This window comes from Cherax quadricarinatus, chromosome 83, assembly GCF_038502225.1.
Source record: "Cherax quadricarinatus isolate ZL_2023a chromosome 83, ASM3850222v1, whole genome shotgun sequence".
NCBI lineage: Eukaryota > Metazoa > Arthropoda > Malacostraca > Decapoda > Parastacidae > Cherax > Cherax quadricarinatus.
In genome coordinates, this window is record NC_091374.1 from 8,471,498 (window position 1) to 8,491,906 (window position 20,409).

General features: G+C 39.6%; 1 protein-coding gene across 6 annotated transcripts in view; it reads right to left on the reverse strand.

Annotated features, from left to right (window-relative positions):
• The window catches only part of slo (calcium-activated potassium channel slo), a 536,051-nt gene that overhangs the window by 452,784 nt on the left and 62,858 nt on the right, over positions 1 to 20,409 (reverse strand). For all 6 annotated transcript variants that reach the window (XM_053796374.2, XM_053796365.2, XM_053796360.2 and 3 more), the window contains exons 2-4: positions 12,627 to 12,723; positions 9,539 to 9,650; positions 4,974 to 5,125 (exon numbers count right to left, since the gene is read on the reverse strand). In XM_053796374.2, coding sequence (XP_053652349.2) covers positions 4,974 to 5,125; positions 9,539 to 9,650; positions 12,627 to 12,647 — 285 coding nt within the window. In that variant the 5' untranslated portion in view covers positions 12,648 to 12,723. The remainder of the gene's footprint in view (positions 1 to 4,973; positions 5,126 to 9,538; positions 9,651 to 12,626; positions 12,724 to 20,409) is intronic.

The following is a 20,409-nucleotide window of genomic DNA, read 5'->3' on the forward strand; positions in this document are numbered from 1 at the left end:
CATTGTAACAGATATATCATCAGATCATTTCCCAAGGCTAACCTCTCTAGATATTGGTAATACTATCCTCCCTGGTGGGATATTCAAACGGAAACGTTTTAATGTTCCCCCTGATCAGCATGACGACTTTGTTGCACATGTGACTGACTGGTATAATTCCTATGAGTGTACCTCTGTCGAGACTTTTAACAATGACCTTGTGAGCAGTATTCAGAACTACTTAGAGCCGCCACTGAAACCTCTTGGTACTCTAAATCCAAATGACTTCCATAATAATCATAAGTCTTAAAAAACCATACCTATTACAATGATTCTAAACTTCGAACACTGAAACGTACTGCTTGCAGACTAGGCCTAGCCTATAGAAACCACCCGGTGGCCCGGTGGTCTGGTGGCTAAAACTCCCGCTTCACACACGGAGGGCCCGGGTTCGATTCCCGGTGGGTGGAAATTCTGACACGTTTCCTTACACCTATTGTCCTGTTCACCAAGCAGCAAATAGGTACCTGGGTGTTAGTCGACTGGTGTGGGTCGCATCCTGGGGGACAAGATTAAGGACCCCAATGGAAATAAGTTAGACAATCCTCGATGACGCACTGACTTTCTTGGGTTATCCTGGGTGGCTAACCCTCCGGGGTTAAAAATCCGAACGAAATCTTATCTTATCTTACCCCTGAAATGCTGAGCCTCTTCCAAACTGCCCTTGCTGCTGCCAGAGAGCGTATGACAGAGCTGCGGCAAACAGACTGGGAACAATTTGTCAATGGTCTCAATGCTCACACCCCACTTAGCCGGGCATGGAGGGACATAAATAGAATTAAGGGTAACAGAACTGGGCAGATCGCGCACCCTCATCCCTTGCATAGGGCGAATGAGTTAGTCAGTGCTTGGGCTGCTACATCTAGCTATGACAATCCTCCCAGTACCACACAGGCGAAATTAAAGGACAAATATGATGCAAGGGAGAGACTTGTTTGCTTTATGCTCAGCAAGGCAGATGACTGCAACATTCCTTACACTAATTATGAACTTGATGCAGCACTAAGGGCAACTCCATGTCGCCTAGTGAGGATGGTATTACTTACAACATAGTACTCAGATTGCTGTGTCGAGTACCAGGTAATCCTTTACTTGAATTATATAACATGAGCTATGTCACTGGGGAGCTCCCTAAATCATGGACCAACAGCCTCATTATTCCCATTCCGAAGCCCAATCAACAAAACTCATTTCGCCCAATATCTCTTACTAGCTGCTTGTGTAAAACATTCGAAAGGATGATTCTTTATCGTCTTATGCACAGAATTAAGCAATTCTTGTCTACTCGGTTGCATGGCTTCATGCATGGAAGGAGTGTGCATCATTGCATTACCACCTTTCTCACTCTGCACACTGACAGCTTATACACTACCTTCCTTGGCCTTAAATCCGCTTTTGATGTAGCCAACCGACATGTAATTATTAGTGAATTTGCCAGAATGGATGTTGGAGGATGGCTTCTCCGCTGGATTAAAGGCTACCTGTCCAACAGAAAGTCGTCGATGTTGTTCCAGGGACATAGAAGTGTAACTAAAGATTTTGAATTAGGAACCCCACAGGGAGGTGTGCTTAGTCCCACCCTATTCAATATTCTAATTAATGCCTTACTTAATGCTATGCCTAGCCAGCCCCATCATTATATGATTAGTTTTGCTGATGATATAATGATTCACACCACCGGACTCTCCAACACCCAAAACATTCTTAACCATGTACTAGCCTCGTGCCAGGACCTGGGCTTAATAGTCTCAGGAAATAAAACAAAGATACTCAACAGACGTCCTCCTCGATAGAGAAGCACAGTTCGTCAGATCCAGTTGCATGATGGGTCTCTTCTAGAATATGTAAGCAGATACAGGTATCTAGGCCCCCAATGGAAATAAGTCACTCAGTCTGACTTTTTTGGGTTATCCTAGGTTCTCTACACATATGCTGCTATGTATGATAATTCTATGTAACTGTATTTGTGTATACCTGTATACCTGAGGTATCTAGGACCCCAATGGAAATAAGTCACTCAGTCTGACTTTTTTGGGTTATCCTAGGTTCTCTACACATATGCTGCTATGTATGATAATTCTATGTAACTGTATTTGTGTATACCTGAATAAACTTACTTACTTAGGATTTGAGGTTCCACTACTTGGACCTGTTGTAACGAGACTTTGTCGCCAATACAAAGACAGGCTGAGAGCACTTAGAGCTGTGGCAGGGTTTCACCTCAGGTATGGTGCTAATGTTAAAATTGTGAAAATGCTGGATCTTGCTTATATTAGATCATTGGTTGATTATGCGGCGCCACTGCTTGCACTCGTGTCTGACTGGAAGCTTGGAGGGCTGGAAAAACTGCAAAACGAAGCAATGAGGATCATCCTAGGATGCCCTCGTACTGCCAAATTTTTAAATATGCGGAAAGAACTTAATATTCCAAGCATTAGAGATCGTGTTACTGAAAGAAATATCCTTATTGGGGTCAATATGCTTAGGTTAGCTCATTCAAACCCCTGCACAGAAGCCCTCCAAACTTTCCTCAGCACTGGTGAACATCCTTCCAGATGGATCGAAAAAACTGGAACCGACCTCCGCATGAACCAGCTACATGATTTATGTCAAGTTAGGCAACAGAGACACTTCCCTGCTCCACGGGATATTACCCCATTCCAAACTACCATTCCTCCATTTCCCCCCAAAACTCTTCTTAAATCACAACCAAAGCTTCGTCTTGAAGCCAAACATGATGCATTAAGATGTATTGATAACTTAGTCACACAGAACACTCTTTCACAAATTATTTACGTTGATGGTTCCGTTCACCAGTCCACTGGTGCAGCTGGTAGTGCTGTTGTTGTCATACAGAGTGATAACTCTCATAAAGAAATTGGAGCACGCATCAATAACTGGGCCTCTACCCTTCAAACAGAACTGTTTGCCATACTCCTTGCACTCAAATGCGTCCATGTATCTAAGGTTGACACTTTAATTGTAAATGATTCTCTGTCATCCATAAATGCTCTCAACTCATTAAGTATAAATTGTGGCATGTTTGTGTCAGAAGCCAGACACAGGTATGGTAAGATTGTGGACAGTGGAGTCAGGGTGCACATGCTGTGGATTCCATCTCACATTGGTCTTCAGATGCATGATAGAACTGATAAATTGGCTAAGCTGTATGCTTTCAGAGGGAGCAGATTACAATCTTGGGCTGTCAGTTAGCAGTTTGAGAACAATAATACGAAAAAAACTTCAACTGAACTTTATTGACTTAAGACTTAGGAAGATTGACACAAGTCAGTCCATCTATCATCATTCTATCATGCAGGAGGAACCACATGTCTATGGTGCATCCAACAAGATAAGCAAACTCTTGGATGTCACTACTGCCCGGCTCCGGCTGGGTTACAAGTATCTATGGCAGGTTAAATCACCACCACCAGATGTAGACCAAACGAAATGTAAACTTTGCCAGATGGACTATTGTCACACCCTGCGTCATTATGCACTGGAGTGCGATAAAATTAATGAATATAGAGACAACTCACTCAGAAATGTTCAAGAAATGGCAAAGTATTTTATCCACAGTGGTATATTACAGACCATCCTGGAGAGATACCCTGACTTTGTTAGCTGTAAATAAAGCATTACCACGTGTGTGTGTGTGTGTGTGTTTGTACGCTCGTGTGCATGTGTCTGCATGCGCCCTCGTGTGTGTCTGTGTGTGTGTGTGTGTGTGTGTGTGTGTGTGTGTGTGCGCGGGCGCTCGTGTGGGTGTATGACCCACTTAATATTTGTATTTATAACTCATTACAATTGTGACCAGGTGTGGACGTATCAGTGGCTCATTACTTTGTAATTTGTTCATGACTGTAACCATGTATAGGAGTGAGGCTGATTCATTACTTTTGTAACTTGCCATGATTGTGACCAGATCTACCTGGAATTCATTACCTTTGTAACTAGTTCAGCTATCATAACTTTGGGGTCCAATCCCTGGACCCATTATGTACCTCTGTAATCTTTTGACTACCGCCCACAGGATGGGTATGGGATGCATAATAAACATATTAAACTAACTGATCAACATTGCATTATTAATTTGAGCTGTAAGCTTCACAACTAAATTTTTATCTTTTCTGCCACAAGGAATCACCATTGACACTTTAAAACCTCGAGGCTCGTTTCAAGCCATTATAGAGTACATGGAAAAAGGCAGACAGCAGAAGTCTCCACGATCCATAGTGAAGCTGTCTGTCCAGATAGTTGAGGCTAAGATACAATAGGTCACGGTGCTCTAGTCTAGATAATCGGATATATCTTCAACAAGAGAGAACACACGAGGCTGACAGGATGCATCAAAAGAGGAGGTCAAATTACAGACCACACCAATAAAATCCAAACTATATGATCCATTATGTCAACGCTGACTTTTCACGGCACATCAAGAATCGTAAATTACATATTTATTGCAAACTCCTTGGTAAAAGCCGAGTGAAAATGCATGACCTAATAACATGCCGTCAATTTCGCAATATTTATCTGATGAAAACATTGATACCTTATAACTCATCACATATATTGTGACAAACCCCTTACACTCATAACATGAATTCTTGTTTTGAGACAAACTGGATTAGCGCTGACCAAGCGACATGAGCACCATGTCAGTGTGAGTAGTCACGTGTTATATAAGTATGTTAACAACGTATGCACTGTGTGCAAAAAATGCATTTTATATTATGATCATACATCCTGACGAGAGGAAACCAGGAGGCACACTGCATATATCACAAGGAACAAGACATATATATTATATATTTGTAAGGTTTACTTTAAATGGTTACCGTTTCATTTAATGAACACCATTTAGACCAAATACAGCCAGTAACTGTTAAACTAAAATACATCATATATTTTTTAGAAAGGATGAGAGATGTTACCAGATGGATGATACCGGCGCCCGTGAGCCAGACCGCAATGAAGATAGAACATAGTTGTGCCAGCCTTATGCTGGATGATGTCTTGAGGACGTTCAGGTACTGCAGGATATCTGGCACTGACATGAGGCGCAGGGCTCGTAGGAACCGCAACCCTGACAACAAAGAATCAACTCTTATTCTGTGGTAACTTCAACATTACATGAGTATGAAAGATTATGTGCAAATATGTGCATGTTTGGGAGAAACGTGCATCATTCGCCAATGAGATGCTGGAACTAACATGACACGGGAATACGATGAATAGACTGGTTTGTATATTTTAAACTCTGAGGACCTTAGTTGCAGGTTGAAATATATAGAGCAACACATTTGTGTTTGTCTCTCCCTGTGAGTTCCTGTTTTACACACAACACACACACACACACACACACACACACACGCACACAGCGATCAATGAAGAGGAGGGAGCAGGAGCTATGAATCGACCCCTGGTGAGTACACACATACAAGACATAGACAATATTCCAGAAATGGGACACAGAAACTAGGTGCCACAACTGGAAGCTGAAGACTCAAATGAGTCAAAGAGATGTTAGGAAGTATTTCTTTAGTCATAAAGTTGTCAGAAAGTGGAAAGCAATGTAGTGGAGGCAGGAACCATATATACTTTTAAGACGAGTTATGATAAAGCTCATGGAGCAGGGAGAGAGAGAACCTAGTAGCGATCAGTGAAGAGGCGGGGCCAGGAGCTATGTCTCGACCCCTGCAACCACAAATAGGTGAGCATAATATATATATATATATATATATATATATATATATATATATATATATATATATATATATATATATATATATATATATATGGGGGGGGGTAGGTGCATGAGGCATTACGTAGAATGAAAGGGGGTAAAGCAGCTGGAACTGACAGGATCATGACAGAAATGTTAAAAGCAGGGGGGGACATAATGTTGGAGTGGTTGGTATTTTTGTTTAATAAATGTATGAAAGAGGGGAAGGTACCTAGGGATTGGCAGAGAGCATGTATAGTCCCTTTATATAAAAGGAAGGGGGACAAAAGAGATTGTAAAAATTATAGAGGAATAAGTTTACTGAGTATACCAGAAGTGTACGGTAGGGTTATAATTGAAAGAATTAGAGGTAAGACAGAATGTAGGATTGCGGATGAGCGAGGAGGTTTCAGCGTGGGTAGGGGATGTGTAGATCAAGTGTTTACATTGAAGCATATATGTGAACAGTATTTAAATAAAGGTAGGGAAGTTTTTATTGCATTTATGGATTTAGAAAAGGCATATGATAGAGTGGATAGGGGGGCAATGTGGCAGATGTTGCAAGTATATGGAATAGGTGGTAACTTACTAAGTGCTGTAAAGATTTTTTATGAGGATAGTGAGGCTCAGGTTAGGGTGTGTAGAAGAGAGGGAGACTACTTCCCAGTAAAAGTAGGTCTTAGACAGGGATGTGTAATGTCACCATGGTTGTTTAATATATTTATAGATGGGGGTTGTAAAATAAGTAAATGCTAGGGTGTTCAGGAGAGGGGTGGGATTAAATTATGGGGAATTAAATACAAAATGGGAATTGACACAGTTGCTTTTTGCTGATGATACTGTGCTTATGGGAGATTCTAAAGAAAAACTGCAAAGGTTAGTGGATGAGTTTGGGAGTGTGTGTAAAGGTAGAAAGTTGAAAGTGAACATAGAAAAGAGTAAGGTGATGAGGGTATCAAATGATTTAGATAAAGAAAAGTTGGATATTAAATTGGGGAGGAGGAGTATGGAAGAAGTGAATGTTTTCAGATACTTGGGAGTTGACGTGTCGGCAGATGGATTTATGAAGGATGAGGTTAATCATAGAACTGATGAGGGAAAAAAGGTGAGTGGTGCATTGAGGTATATGTGGAGACAAAAAACGTTATCTATGGAGGCAAAGAAGGGAATGTATGAAAGTATAGTAGTACCAACACTCTTATATGGGTGTGAAGCTTGGGTTGTGAATGCAGCAGTGAGGAGGTAGTTGGAGGCAGTGGAGATGTCCTGTCTAAGGGCAATGTGTGGTGTAAATATGCAGAAAATTCGAAGTGTGGAAATTAGGAGAAGGTGTGGAGTTAATAAAAGTATTAGTTAGAGGGCTGAAGAGGGGTTGTTGAGTGGTTTGGTCAGTTAGAGAGAATGGATCAAAGTAGAATGACATGGAGATGTCAGCATAGTTGCTGATCCCCCCTTATATGTGTTGTATAGCATATCATAGTACCATCCATGTGCTTTATATAGAAGATCCCTTTTAGGCCGAGTGACTGTGTGACGTCACGGGATGCGCATGTGTACGTTCATACCTCTGCCTCCCTCTCAGTCGGCAGATAGACATCCAGGCATTGACACGGCAGGCTGGGCTCATCCCTTCCTTACCACAGTCTGACAATATAGCGTTACCATCCAACAAGTGTGTCTACCTTCAACCCTCAAATTTCCTTAAGAACCCCTATGACAATTGGTGGCAACGGAACCTCTGTAATTCTGACGATTACAGTGATTTCTGGAGATAAATTTCTACTGAGACGGTCGCCATCTCCTGATGCTAGGCCGACCTAGCCAGCCAGCTACCCCCGCAAGTGTCTACCAGCCTCTACAATATTCACTGGTCAGTCTCTCTGTATTAGTGTTTATCTGCTTATTTGCATCACTCCCGAGGGGTTGACCTGAGTTTGCAAAGTAAGCCAGCAACCAGTCTGTGGTGGGGGAGTCAGAACAACCCAGTCAGTCCAGCCTAGCCTACTCCATCCAGCTTTTGCCTGCCAAGCCAGCTTTCCACCCTTGCTGTGCTCATCGTGAGAGGTTATCAAGCTATTCTGTGTGAAGGGTTAAGATAAGCAAAGCCACCCAGCAACCCAGGTTTCTTACCCCAGTACTCAAGCAAGCCACGTGGGTACAGTCTTCATCTCTTGTGATTCAAGCTCCAAGCCATTCTGAGTGTTTTTTCATCCCTGTGGTGTTGTGGTATTTCGTGGGTTTGTTTTTAAGCCAGCCGGCTTAGAATATCTTCGCGCCAGTCAGGGTGTCCTCAGTGAGGCTAGATAGACATCCAGGCATTGACACGGCAGGCTGGGCTCATCCCTTCCTTACCACAGTCTGACAATATAGCGTTACCATCCAACAAGTGTGTCTACCTTCAACCCTCAAATCTCCTTAAGAACCCCTACGACAGAGAGCGTATAAATCTGTAAGGGAAGGAAGGCGGGGTAGGGGTCGTCCTCTAAAAGGTTGGAAGGAAGGGGTAAGGGAAGTTTTGTGGGCGAGGGGCTTGGACTTCCAGCAGGCGTGCATGAGCGTGTTCGATAAGAGTGAATGGGGATGAATTTTATTTGGGACCTGACGATCTGTTGGAGTGTGAGCAGGGTAATATTTAGTGAAGGGATTCAGGGAAACCGGTTATTTTATATAACCGGACTTGAGTCCTGGAAATGGGAAGTACAATGCCTGCACTCTAAAGGAGAGGTTCGGGATATTAGCAGTTTGGAGGGATATGTTGTGTATCTTTATACGTATATGCTTCTAAACTGTTGTGTTCTGAGCACCTCTGCAAAAACAGTGATTATGTGTGAGTGTGGTGAAAGTGTTGAATGATGATGAAAGTATTTTCTTTTTGGCGATTTTCTTTCTTTTTAGGGTCACACTGCCTCGGTGGGAGACGGCCGACTTTATATATATATATATATATATATATATATATATATATATATATATATATATATATATATATATATATATAATATACATATATATATATATATATATATATATATATATATATATATATATATACATTATATATATATATATATATATATACATATAAATAATATATATATATATATATATATATATATATATATATATATATATATATATACATACATACACACACACACACACACACAAACACACATCTGCACAATTAGAGGCGGGGCCAGAAGCTGAGTCTCGACCCCTGCAACCACAATTAGGCGAGTACAGGGATTACATAATTAAGAAAACATATTAACGTAATTAATACTTACGCAATTATTAAAGATGAAATTTATTACGGTAATATTAACCTGGAGGAATCCATTGGACTACCAAAACTCGTGTTTAAGACGAGTTTTCAAATGGAAATGTTAGGATCATCTCCGTTAGAGCTCCTGCACTAGGGTGCTCATGGCTCCATACAGTGCCAAACTTTAAGGCATTCAGACTGTCTAAAGTACCACTAATTAGTGTATGACTGTAGGATATGATACTGCTAGTTGTATATCTTAATTTTTTTTCTTCTTTTACTCTCAGCTCAGTTCAAGCAACCATTTGCATATTAATATATTCTCAAAACAAATGAACAAAAGCAAAAAACTTGTATACTTGATCATCAATTCAAAAAACTTTTAGTTCATCCTATTCGGTTTCTTCTCCATGGTTTCACAATTCAGTTTACTAAACCTACATTAGTCTTGTGATGCACAATGTTTTCATAACTTTATTACAAAATTTTCAGAGCTTTCTCCTACTTACCTATCCAAGTTCTGTCCAGATATATACTGACGAAGGATGGGGGGATGGTGAAGTAGTCTACGAAGGAGTACATCTCCAGCATGAACCACAGCTTATCACTTGCCGCTATAAACTGTCAGGAAAACAGAGAACATTAATTAATTAGAATGGACAGCGTTAGAATTGGCTTATCATATGTGTAAGATGAAGAAAGGCTTAACTCACTATTATAAATGCAGGGAGAAATGAAAGTGACCAAGAATATTTTCCCCAACACGGGTCTTTGTCATAAAATGATCCGTTCAGTAATGCCAGAACTATGACAGCGGCACACGCCAAGACGGTGTGTCAAAGATATGAATGTTGAGTAGCTGTTGGCCTTCTGAAGCCACAGCAGCAGTGACTACTGGTCTCTGTGATCACAGTATATTGTGAACGATGAATGTATCTGCATATGTAACCCATCCTTTTAATGAAAGTCAATATTTCTCTTTTGCTAAAAGTGTTATGGGAGACTGTTGCACGAGCCTTAGTGATTATCTGAACGAGTACTGCACAGTACACTCAGCGAGTCCATTTTTTGCTAGCACTTAAAAAAAAATATCGCCTTTATTTTACTCGTTGGGTTGTATGTTATAACAGGTTATTTTTTATTAACAAACGGCAACTCAACCAAGCCTAGCGCGAATAACGTAAAACATGAGATTTACTAAATACCTTATGAGAAATCTATTTAGAATTTGCAAGGATATGATGACAGAAACCCGCTAAGTGTTCACAACTAACTCACAAATTGAAAATGAGACATGAAAGTTTGATGACTTCTTGATATTTAATAATAGTGGACGACATATCCTCATTTCAGTTTGACTCACGAAATCACGATTGCAAACAAACCACGGTACGGGTGGGAATCGAACTCACGGCAAGTGAGTCGTGATGACGGCACTGAGGAGACTTGAGCTAGAGTTCTCACGGCCACGCTGGCGGGAGATTCATCTGTAAAAACTTGCATTTGTGGCCACAGTGGGGCCCATGCTAACTTCCCTATGGAGCATAAATGTACCTAGTTGGATTAGTCTTATTGTAGCCAGCTGGCCCATTGGTTTACGCATTGCCCTGGAGTTTTATGACTCACTTGCCGTGAGTTCGATCCCCACCCATACCGTGGCTCATTTCAGCTTATTAAGCGACTAGCAAAATAAACTCCTGAACGTTTTCCGTAAACTTACAAATACTATTTTATTGATTCTGAAGTTGGCTTAGGCTAAGTTAGGGTAAATGAGTTTTTGTCTAGGTTAGCTTAGGATGCGTTCAAGTAAACAAGCTTTGGTCTAGAACGAACCAAAATACCTCTCAAGTTTCCTTTCCAATTTGTTGGTCAACTGTAAAGTGTTCCTACCACCGTATTGTGATTTCGAAGAGTATTATTTCTGATCTAGGAGGCACTAACATAATAATGCGGTGGAAGGCTTCTGCATTACTTTAACATTAAAGGAAGTTTTAGCTGTATTGTCTAAGCAGCTAGTACTGAAAGGAACTAGCAGATCCATTATCGGCTCAGGTTAGGCTAGAAGTATCTCTAGCAGTAAGGTCTGAATGGAGTTATCAATGAAAAAATACAAAGTATGCGGAAAGAGACTGGACCATACATTGGAGCATTATATCTTGGTGTCCAAACATCCAATTTTTCAGAGACACCTCCACGCAAACCTTGCAGGACAAGGCAAAACACTTCATTGTTTACGATAAAATATCTGAAATACTGAGGTTATATCCACATTTTGCATCGACTACATTAAAGGAACGAAACTACTCTCCGGCGGACGACCACTTGCACAACCCGCTGCATTTGTTAGAAAACTTCTGGGTATAACGAGGTCATTCATAGCCCGCTGATCGTTACATTCCAGATGATAAAGGATAATGAGAGAGGAAATGGCGATGAAGCTTGTCAGGCTAAGGAGGCAGGTGGAGGATGGTCGTGCAAGAAGGATAATCGGTACTCAGAGAGACGCGCTCTTCTTGAGAGGCGAGTTGAACTGGCCTTAGTAGAAAGATTTAGCGGAAAGCAAACCATATTTACCTGTGCAGAGCTTTATCAAGTCTGGACCTGAAAAAGCTCTACCCAGAGCAAAATGTCTTCACCATGTGTCTTTCCACCATACTTGTCAGCAATACAGCCTGGTTGATCAAACCCTGATCCACCATGAGGCCTGGTCTCAGACCTGGACGCGGGGGCGTTGACCCCCGAAACCCTCTCCAGGTAAACTCCAGGTAATACCTGCCATCCTACATATTGGAAAGGCCTTACATGTGTATACTCTTCTATTTTATTCGCCCATTTAATTTAGGAGGTCGAGTCTAAGATCTTGCTTTGTTTCTTAACTGACCGTTACTAGATTCACTTCCCCCTAACTTCGTGGACTCTATTATACCTATCCTTAAAGCTATATATATAGAGTGTACTTTGACCACTGTTTCATCTCGTAAGAATTAAGAAAGAAGGCAGGTTAGATGGCCAAGAAAGGTGGAAGGGTTGAACACTGATAAAAAAAACTGTTGGTGTTAATGTGAAAAATGGATACTGCAACGATAAGAGAGAGGACAGAGGATCGTGATATACTAAGGGAGGCGAAAAGAAAAGCTTATGCATTAGGGAAGAGATGAAGAGTCGATACACTAACAGACTGGAGAAAGGGGACTCCTTACAGGTAAGAATAACAGGTATATTAAGGTTGATAACTGAGTGATGTATTAGGGAGATGTATGGTATATTAAGAGGGAAACGGAATAGATAGTTTATTAAAGGACGTTAAGAAAATATGTGGTTTATTAAAGGAGATGGAAAGAGGGGATTTATTAAAGGCGAAGGCAAGATATTTATGTTAAGGGAGAAGGGTAAGGTGATGCATTAATGGAGAAGGGTAAGGTGATGTATTGAGAGAGAGAGAGAGAGAGAGAATGCATACCAATAAGAGAGTTAAGACTATATTAAAGTAGAATTCACGATGAATATTACTCTTCATATAAATATTATATTACTATGAAAACTATCCAGACATTAAGATTTATAGCAGCTACGACGGGAAAGGAATAATTTACTTACACGTATAAAAAAGTAGACCATAAAAAATATATTAAAGGCTAAGTCTATTTGTTGTGTTGTGTTGACGCTCCAGGGCTGACAGTGCTCCACGCCGTCCCTGTGAAGAGGAAAAGTGTGTTACTATATAGTACATCCAGTGTGTGATCCTTACCTTATACCCAATATCCTGGGTGCCCATTATCTCACACCTGCTACCCTGGGTGCCCAACACCTCACACCTGCTACCCTAGGGGGTCCAACACTCATTCACTTCTTAGTTACCCCATTTGCAAGTATATGAGTTACAATTATCTAGGTTTCAAGAAAATATTTTTATTCCGTTGCATTTCTTTTCTCATTTTAAGGCTTGGGGCAATGCTACCGAACCATTAATATATATTAACAGATACATTCAATATCTCATTTCCCAACGATCTTAGCGAAAATAAGGAGCATCACTGACAGGGTTGCATTCTCCTTGATTTATAAATTAATACATAGAGAACACGAAGTGCACAGTGAATGGTAGTGTTGGTGAGCAGGTGTTGGAGCAACGCACCTATTCCCCGTGCAATACTACAAAACAACAAGAAATATTATACTCTTTCCCGTAAACATGTAGGATTTAATCTAAGCTAGTGCTGCATGAAGACACTCACAATTTCCAGAACATTTTATTGACACGAAGTTTTGCTCTGTGTAAAGCTTTATTTAATTATAGTCAAAAGCTCTACAGGGAGCGAAACGATGTTCGGACAAAAACTTGTTCTGTAATTTGTACCTTCGTCTTCATACTTGTTGGTAATATGTCATTTCATCTAGACTAGTGCTACATATTTAACAAACAAGCACTAGGTGACCGCAAACAACACCTTTACATAACAAAAACAAGTAAAATCCACTTACTGTATGCTCTTAAACTGTACTTTAAAACCTCATTATTTATAAAACTATGGAAATTTCGAGTTAATATCTAACTTATATAAAGGCCATTTGTAATATGATCACAGCAGTGATTCTTTTTAAAATTTATGTTCGACTTAAAAATAATTGTGTTAATTTTAGTCATGGGATGTATGTAATGTGTGAGTGCACAAAGCAACAACTGCAGAAAAGTAAGTTGTTTATAGCACCGTGATTTGTTAGGTGGGCAAAGTCACTTGTGTCGAAGTACGTACCTACGTACTTATGTGTTAGTTACCACATGTCAAAGACACTTGTTGACAGATAGGTGCCCTGGTGGCTAAAGCTCTCGCTTCACACAAGGAGGGCCCGGGTTCGATTCCCGGCGGGGTGGAAACACTTCGACGTGTTTCCTTACACCTATTGTCATGTTCACCTAGCAGCAAACAGGTACCTGGGTGCTAGTCGACTGGTGTTGGTCGCATCCTGGGGAACAAGATTGCGGACCCCAATGGAAATAGGTTAGACAGTCCTCGATGACGCACTAACTTTCTTGGGTTATCCTGCGTGGGGTTAAAAATCCGAAGAAAATCTTATCTTATATTTGGTGTGTGCCTTCATCTTTATGTACTCGCCTATATGTGGCTGCAGGAGTCGATTCACAGCTCTCGGCCTCATGTGTGTGTTAGTTACCAGGTATCAAAGGCACTTCTTGATAGACACTTTTTTTTGTATGTTAAATAATATCTGATGTTGACACCGGAAGGCTTAATGTTGACTTAATAAGTTAATGTTATAACATACAATTTAATGCAGATAAGTGTAACGTTCTAATCATAAGAAAAGGAAATAACTTTGCTACTTATAGACTAAATAATGTAGATCTTTGTCACAGTGAATGCGAAAAAGCTCTATGAATTCTGGTTAGCAGAAACCTAAAACAGTAAAGTTAATATAATGAAGAATTATATTAGCAATAAAGCTAATATAATTCTTGGCTTCCTATCAAGAAGTATAAACTTTATAGTTCTTTGATTAAACCTCATTTAGATTATACTTCTCGGTTCTAGTCTCCATACGACAGGATAGAAATAAATGTGCTCGAAAATGCACAGAGAAGGATGAAGGTGATTCCATGTATTAGAAATCTTTCCTATGAAAACAGACTGAAGGCACTGAATTTGAACTCTTTGTTAAGGCGTAAAATTAGGGGAGACATGACTGAAGTGTACAAATGGAAAACTGGAATAAATAAAGATATTAATAACGTGTTACAAATATCTAACGAAGACAAAACTCGCAGCATTGGATTCAAGTTAGCGAAATTTAGATTTAGAAAGAATACTGGGAGGTACTAATGAGTGGAGCAAACTCCCAAGTAGTGCCAATGTGACAAAAACTTTTGAACAGCTTTAAATATAGGCTGGATGAGTACAGGAGTAGATGTGAGCCAACCTTGCCCAGCAGGCCAGCTGCAGTGCTCCTCCGTTCTTGTGTGTCCACAGTAACCCGAGTGTGTTTCGTCTTTGTATTAATATATGTCTTAACTCGTCTGACTTTAATATCAATATCTGAGAGAGCGATCCTCGGTGCCATTGCTATTACAGTGTAAATAATTATACAAGTAAAAATGAATGAGTTACACAGATGGTCACACGTGTGGAATCTTGCAGAAAAAATATTTTGGCAGTACGTGACGTTATTTTATTATTCTAATATCTGCTGCAATCTTGCAAATTATTTATGGGTCATTTGATATGTGGTAAATATACAAGGCTATTTTTTTAAATGTTAGGAAATTAAAGTGTATAATCGCTTTCCTAAATCACAGAAAACCCACATTTTGAAAACAGACAAGAAACATTTTTTTTTTTAATATTTCTATCCTTACACTGGGATCCTCCTCAGGGTACAGATCAAAATATTCACATTTTGCTTCTTGTCTATTTTGAAAATCTGATATAACCGAGTGAGTAAATTTTAAATTTGCGTATGGCTGGGGTTTGGAGACGACAGATTTGTAGCTCACCTCACATACTAGTAGTAGTGTTGATGTCTGCTGCTTATCAAGTTTCTGTCATTGGCCAACAGGCTACTAAGGCAATGAAGCTGATACCAGGAAGTACCAAAGCCCCGTATTCCAGCCGGGGCAGTTGGAAACACCTAATATAAAACTTTCTACGCTCTAGTTTATCTCTAAATAAAGCTTCTACTATTTACCTGTTTACAAACTGGTTTGATTTTAACATGCGTACCTTACTAAATGTTTGCCTATTTATGGAGTGCAACATAAGTAATATTATACAGAAAAAATATAAATTCTAAAGAAGATACACAATACGATAATCAAACACTTTACAGCACGTCACTTAACACAAGACCACACTTCTAACAAGTCGAGCCCATTAAGAAATAAATCTAAGGTACAGATTATTATGGATGTTTATATAATGATTAAACAGTGACTAGGCTACAATGAACTTTTTCATATTTATTTTTGCAGCAGTTTAAGATTTGCAGTGCGCTGTATCCTACCACGGGCTAGCTTATATATATATATATATATATATATATATATATATATATATATATATATATATATATATATATATATATATATATATATATATATATATATATATATATATATAGGAGATGCATATGGGTGCTGGTGCCGTAAGGTGCTTGGGGATGGGGAGGAAATGTCCTGATGGTGATGTGAAGATTGAGAGGAGTAGCTACGTTGGCCCATCTAACTTACACAAGATCTATCTTTTACTCAAGACTTATCTCTCCTATAAAAGACCTCTCACCCACCCAGTATTCTATCTCTACTACCCAAGACATCTTTCCTACGTAAGTACATACTATCTCCTGCCAAAGAGGACAACAAAGTCCAAAATAACAAGAGATACAGAGCAATATTCTAAAATGTCTCTTGCTTTATTACAAGCATCTGCAATGAGGTGTTTTTCAGTATCATCTGGAAACTAATGGGTTAAGCTTGGATAAATACACAAATAACCCGCACATATGAGAAAGAAGCTTTGATGTTCGGGTCCGACCATTAACTAAATGGTCCAAGTCGGACCGAAACGTCTTCATAAGTTTCTTTCCGTGTGGGTTGTGTGTATTCTACCCGTCACGGTATTCTGCCTTTTTGTTCTTTGGTAGGACAACGGTTGGTCAATATCATTTAAAGCCTATCAACTGTATACAGGAGGGTCAAAAAGGCTGGATGGAACCTTTTCACTACTAGACAGAAATACTTCAATCCCCAAAAACCTAGGATATGTACGCTGAGGGACCTATGTCTTTCGGTATATATATATATATATATATATATATATATATATATATATATATATATATATATATATATATATATATATATATACACATGTATATCCTGTTAGGATAAAAAATTACTTGCCACTGTTGTAGTCCTGTACTGATCACCCCTCACAGGAGGTACCTTGAAGCCGGTGAAGGGCTCTTAATCCAAGGAACTGGATCGGATCCAACCTGCTTGTTCCCCATTCCCCAGGCGCTGTATGACTCCTACGAGTTTAGTGCCCCTCTATGAATGTAATACTAATAATAATCCTATAATGACGATGCTTAAAACGTAATTATATAAACTCTTTATATGAAAAAGAACTGTACCAATGATGCTGATTTTATGAAACATCTATCTACCTATCTATCTATTAGCAAAACCTGAGGTTAAGCAACGCTCCGCCTAAGGTATCTAATAATAAAATATAAAAATAAGGAAAATAAAAAAAATATTACTAAGAAACAAAACGCGAATAGGGAAAATAACATTTTAGAACAAAAAGTTAAAATATAACTACTACAACAACGCACTTTCAGAAACCCCTACAAGGCAAAAAACTATAAATTGAAAGGCTTGAAAAATCTCACATGTACGTAAGTCAACACACACACATGCGTACACATACATATACGTATACCCTCATGCACGTACAAATGTACATTCTATCCTGCACGTAAAAATGTCCTTACACAATCTGTACAGAAATAACCACATACAAAACAAAAAATACATAAACACTCACAATTGCATGCACAGATTCAAACACTCGGGTACATATAATCACGTTCACACAATTATGTACATATGTAAGCATATGAAGACAATCATGTAATACAAGTACATACACTCATATATACAATCACTTGAAGACACAATCATTCGAAGACACTCATGTATACACAATCATGAACACAATTGTGTACACACTCATGAAGACAAACACTGATAACAGTCATAAGAAGCCAATCATATACAAAGTCATAAAAAATACAGTGTACAGATACAATCATATGAAACTAATCATGTAAATACAATCATATAAAGCTACAATCATACAAAGACAATTTTGTACGAGAGCAATCACCTTAAGACAGTCTTGTACAGATACAATCATAAAATAATTATGTACACACGCAACCATATTTAGATACAATCATATACACATACACTAAAATGAAAATGTAACCATGGTTACATAGTCATGATGATGCAATCATGTAGATACAATTATATTACGCAATTATGTACACATACAATCGTATGATGATACAGTTATATACACAATATCCAATGAAGACGCAATCAAGCACATACAATCATATGAGGATTAAATATATATATATATATATCAAATGATGGTGCAATTATTTACGCAATCATATGAAGACAATCATAAGTCGTATGAAGCCAATCATGTACACAATCATAGGAAGACAATCATGTACACGATCATATGAAGACAATCATCTACACAATCATATGCAGTCATGTATACAATCATATGAGAACAATCATGTACACAATCATAAAAAGTCGATCACGTACACAATCACATGACGATAATCATGTACAGATACAAGGAAAAAATACACATAAGCACAACCATGTAAACACTCCCGTACTGTAAACACAATCCCAGTACTGGGTGCACAAACACTTGTATACACGCACAATCCCAGTATTCCGTGCACAGACACATGAAAACACGCACAATCTCATGAACACAGCGGTAAGTCTGTGAAGCAATAAATAAATAAAAGCAACACTCCTGATTAAGCGAGTCTAGCAACGAGTATAATAACACTGAAAACAGCGTCAATGAAAAAAGGTGAACGCTGATGGACCAGAGGTGAGGAAGGAAATGAGAGGTGAGGAAGGAATGGAGAGGTGAGGAAGGAATGGAGAGGAGAGGTGGTGATGCAGGTGTGGTATAGCAGCGAGGCAGGTGTGGGATAGTGGCATCTCACGCCACAAGTAATACTGCCTGGGTCAGCTAGCTTTACTTCCCGGGACAGCTACTATCACTATCCAGGGCAGCTGGTATCACTGCCCGGGACAGCTGGTATCTGCCCCGATCCAGGGCAGTTGTGGCAGTGATGGTGGCGACTGCGGTGGCGGCGGAGGCTGCCCATGACGCTCTTAATACTTACTCCATTCTAGTAGTCCAGATCACCGCCACACAGCAACGTAGCAGTGAAAAAAGGAGGAGAAATAACTAAGTGAGCTAGACTCTTCTCACCTCAGAGTACTTACGACTCACCAACCTAGTCAAGGGGTAGTTAGCCAGGTCAGTAGTTGTGAGCACGAGGCCACTTGTGCTCACATCCTGTAGGTGATATACGTAACTATTTCATGCTCTTCCTATCTCAAATGTCTCATCCACACTACACATTCCATCAAATCAGGTTTTATATATATATATATATATATATATATATATATATATATATTTATATATATTTATATATATATATTTATATATATATATATAAATATATATGGATAGGGGGGCAATGTGGCAGATGTTGCAAGTGTATGGTGTAGGAGGTAGGTTACTGAAAGCAGTGAAGAGTTTTTACGAGGATAGTGAGGCTCAAGTTAGAGTATGTAGGAAAGAGGGAAATTTTTTCCCAGTAAAAGTAGGCCTTAGACAAGGATGTGTGATGTCACCGTGGTTGTTTAATATATTTATAGATGGGGTTGTAAGAGAAGTAAATGCGAGGGTCTTGGCAAGAGGCGTGGAGTTAAAAGATAAAGAATCACACACAAAGTGGGAGTTGTCACAGCTGCTCTTTGCTGATGACTCTGTGCTCTTGGGAGATTCTGAAGAGAAGTTGCAGAGATTGGTGGATGAATTTGGTAGGGTGTGCAAAAGAAGAAAATTAAAGGTGAATACAGGAAAGAGTAAGGTTATGAGGATAACAAAAAGATTAGGTGATGAAAGATTGAATATCAGATTGGAGGGAGAGAGTATGGAGGAGGTGAACGTATTCAGATATTTGGGAGTGGACGTGTCAGCGGATGGGTCTATGAAAGATGAGGTGAATCATAGAATTGATGAGGGAAAAAGAGTGAGTGGTGCACTTAGGAGTCTGTGGAGACAAAGAACTTTGTCCTTGGAGGCAAAGAGGGGAATGTATGAGAGTATAGTTTTACCAACGCTCTTATATGGGTGTGAAGCGTGGGTGATGAATGTTGCAGCGAGGAGAAGGCTGGAGGCAGTGGAGATGTCATGTCTGAGGGCAATGTGTGGTGTGAATATAATGCAGAGAATTCGTAGTTTGGAAGTTAGGAGGAGGTGCGGGATTACCAAAACTGTTGTCCAGAGGGCTGAGGAAGGGTTGTTGAGGTGGTTCGGACATGTAGAGAGAATGGAGCGAAACAGAATGACTTCAAGAGTGTATCAGTCTGTAGTGGAAGGAAGGCGGGGTAGGGGTCGGCCTAGGAAGGGTTGGAGGGAGGGGGTAAAGGAGGTTTTGTGTGCGAGGGGCTTGGACTTCCAGCAGGCATGCGTGAGCGTGTTTGATAGGAGTGAATGGAGACAAATGGTTTTTAATACTT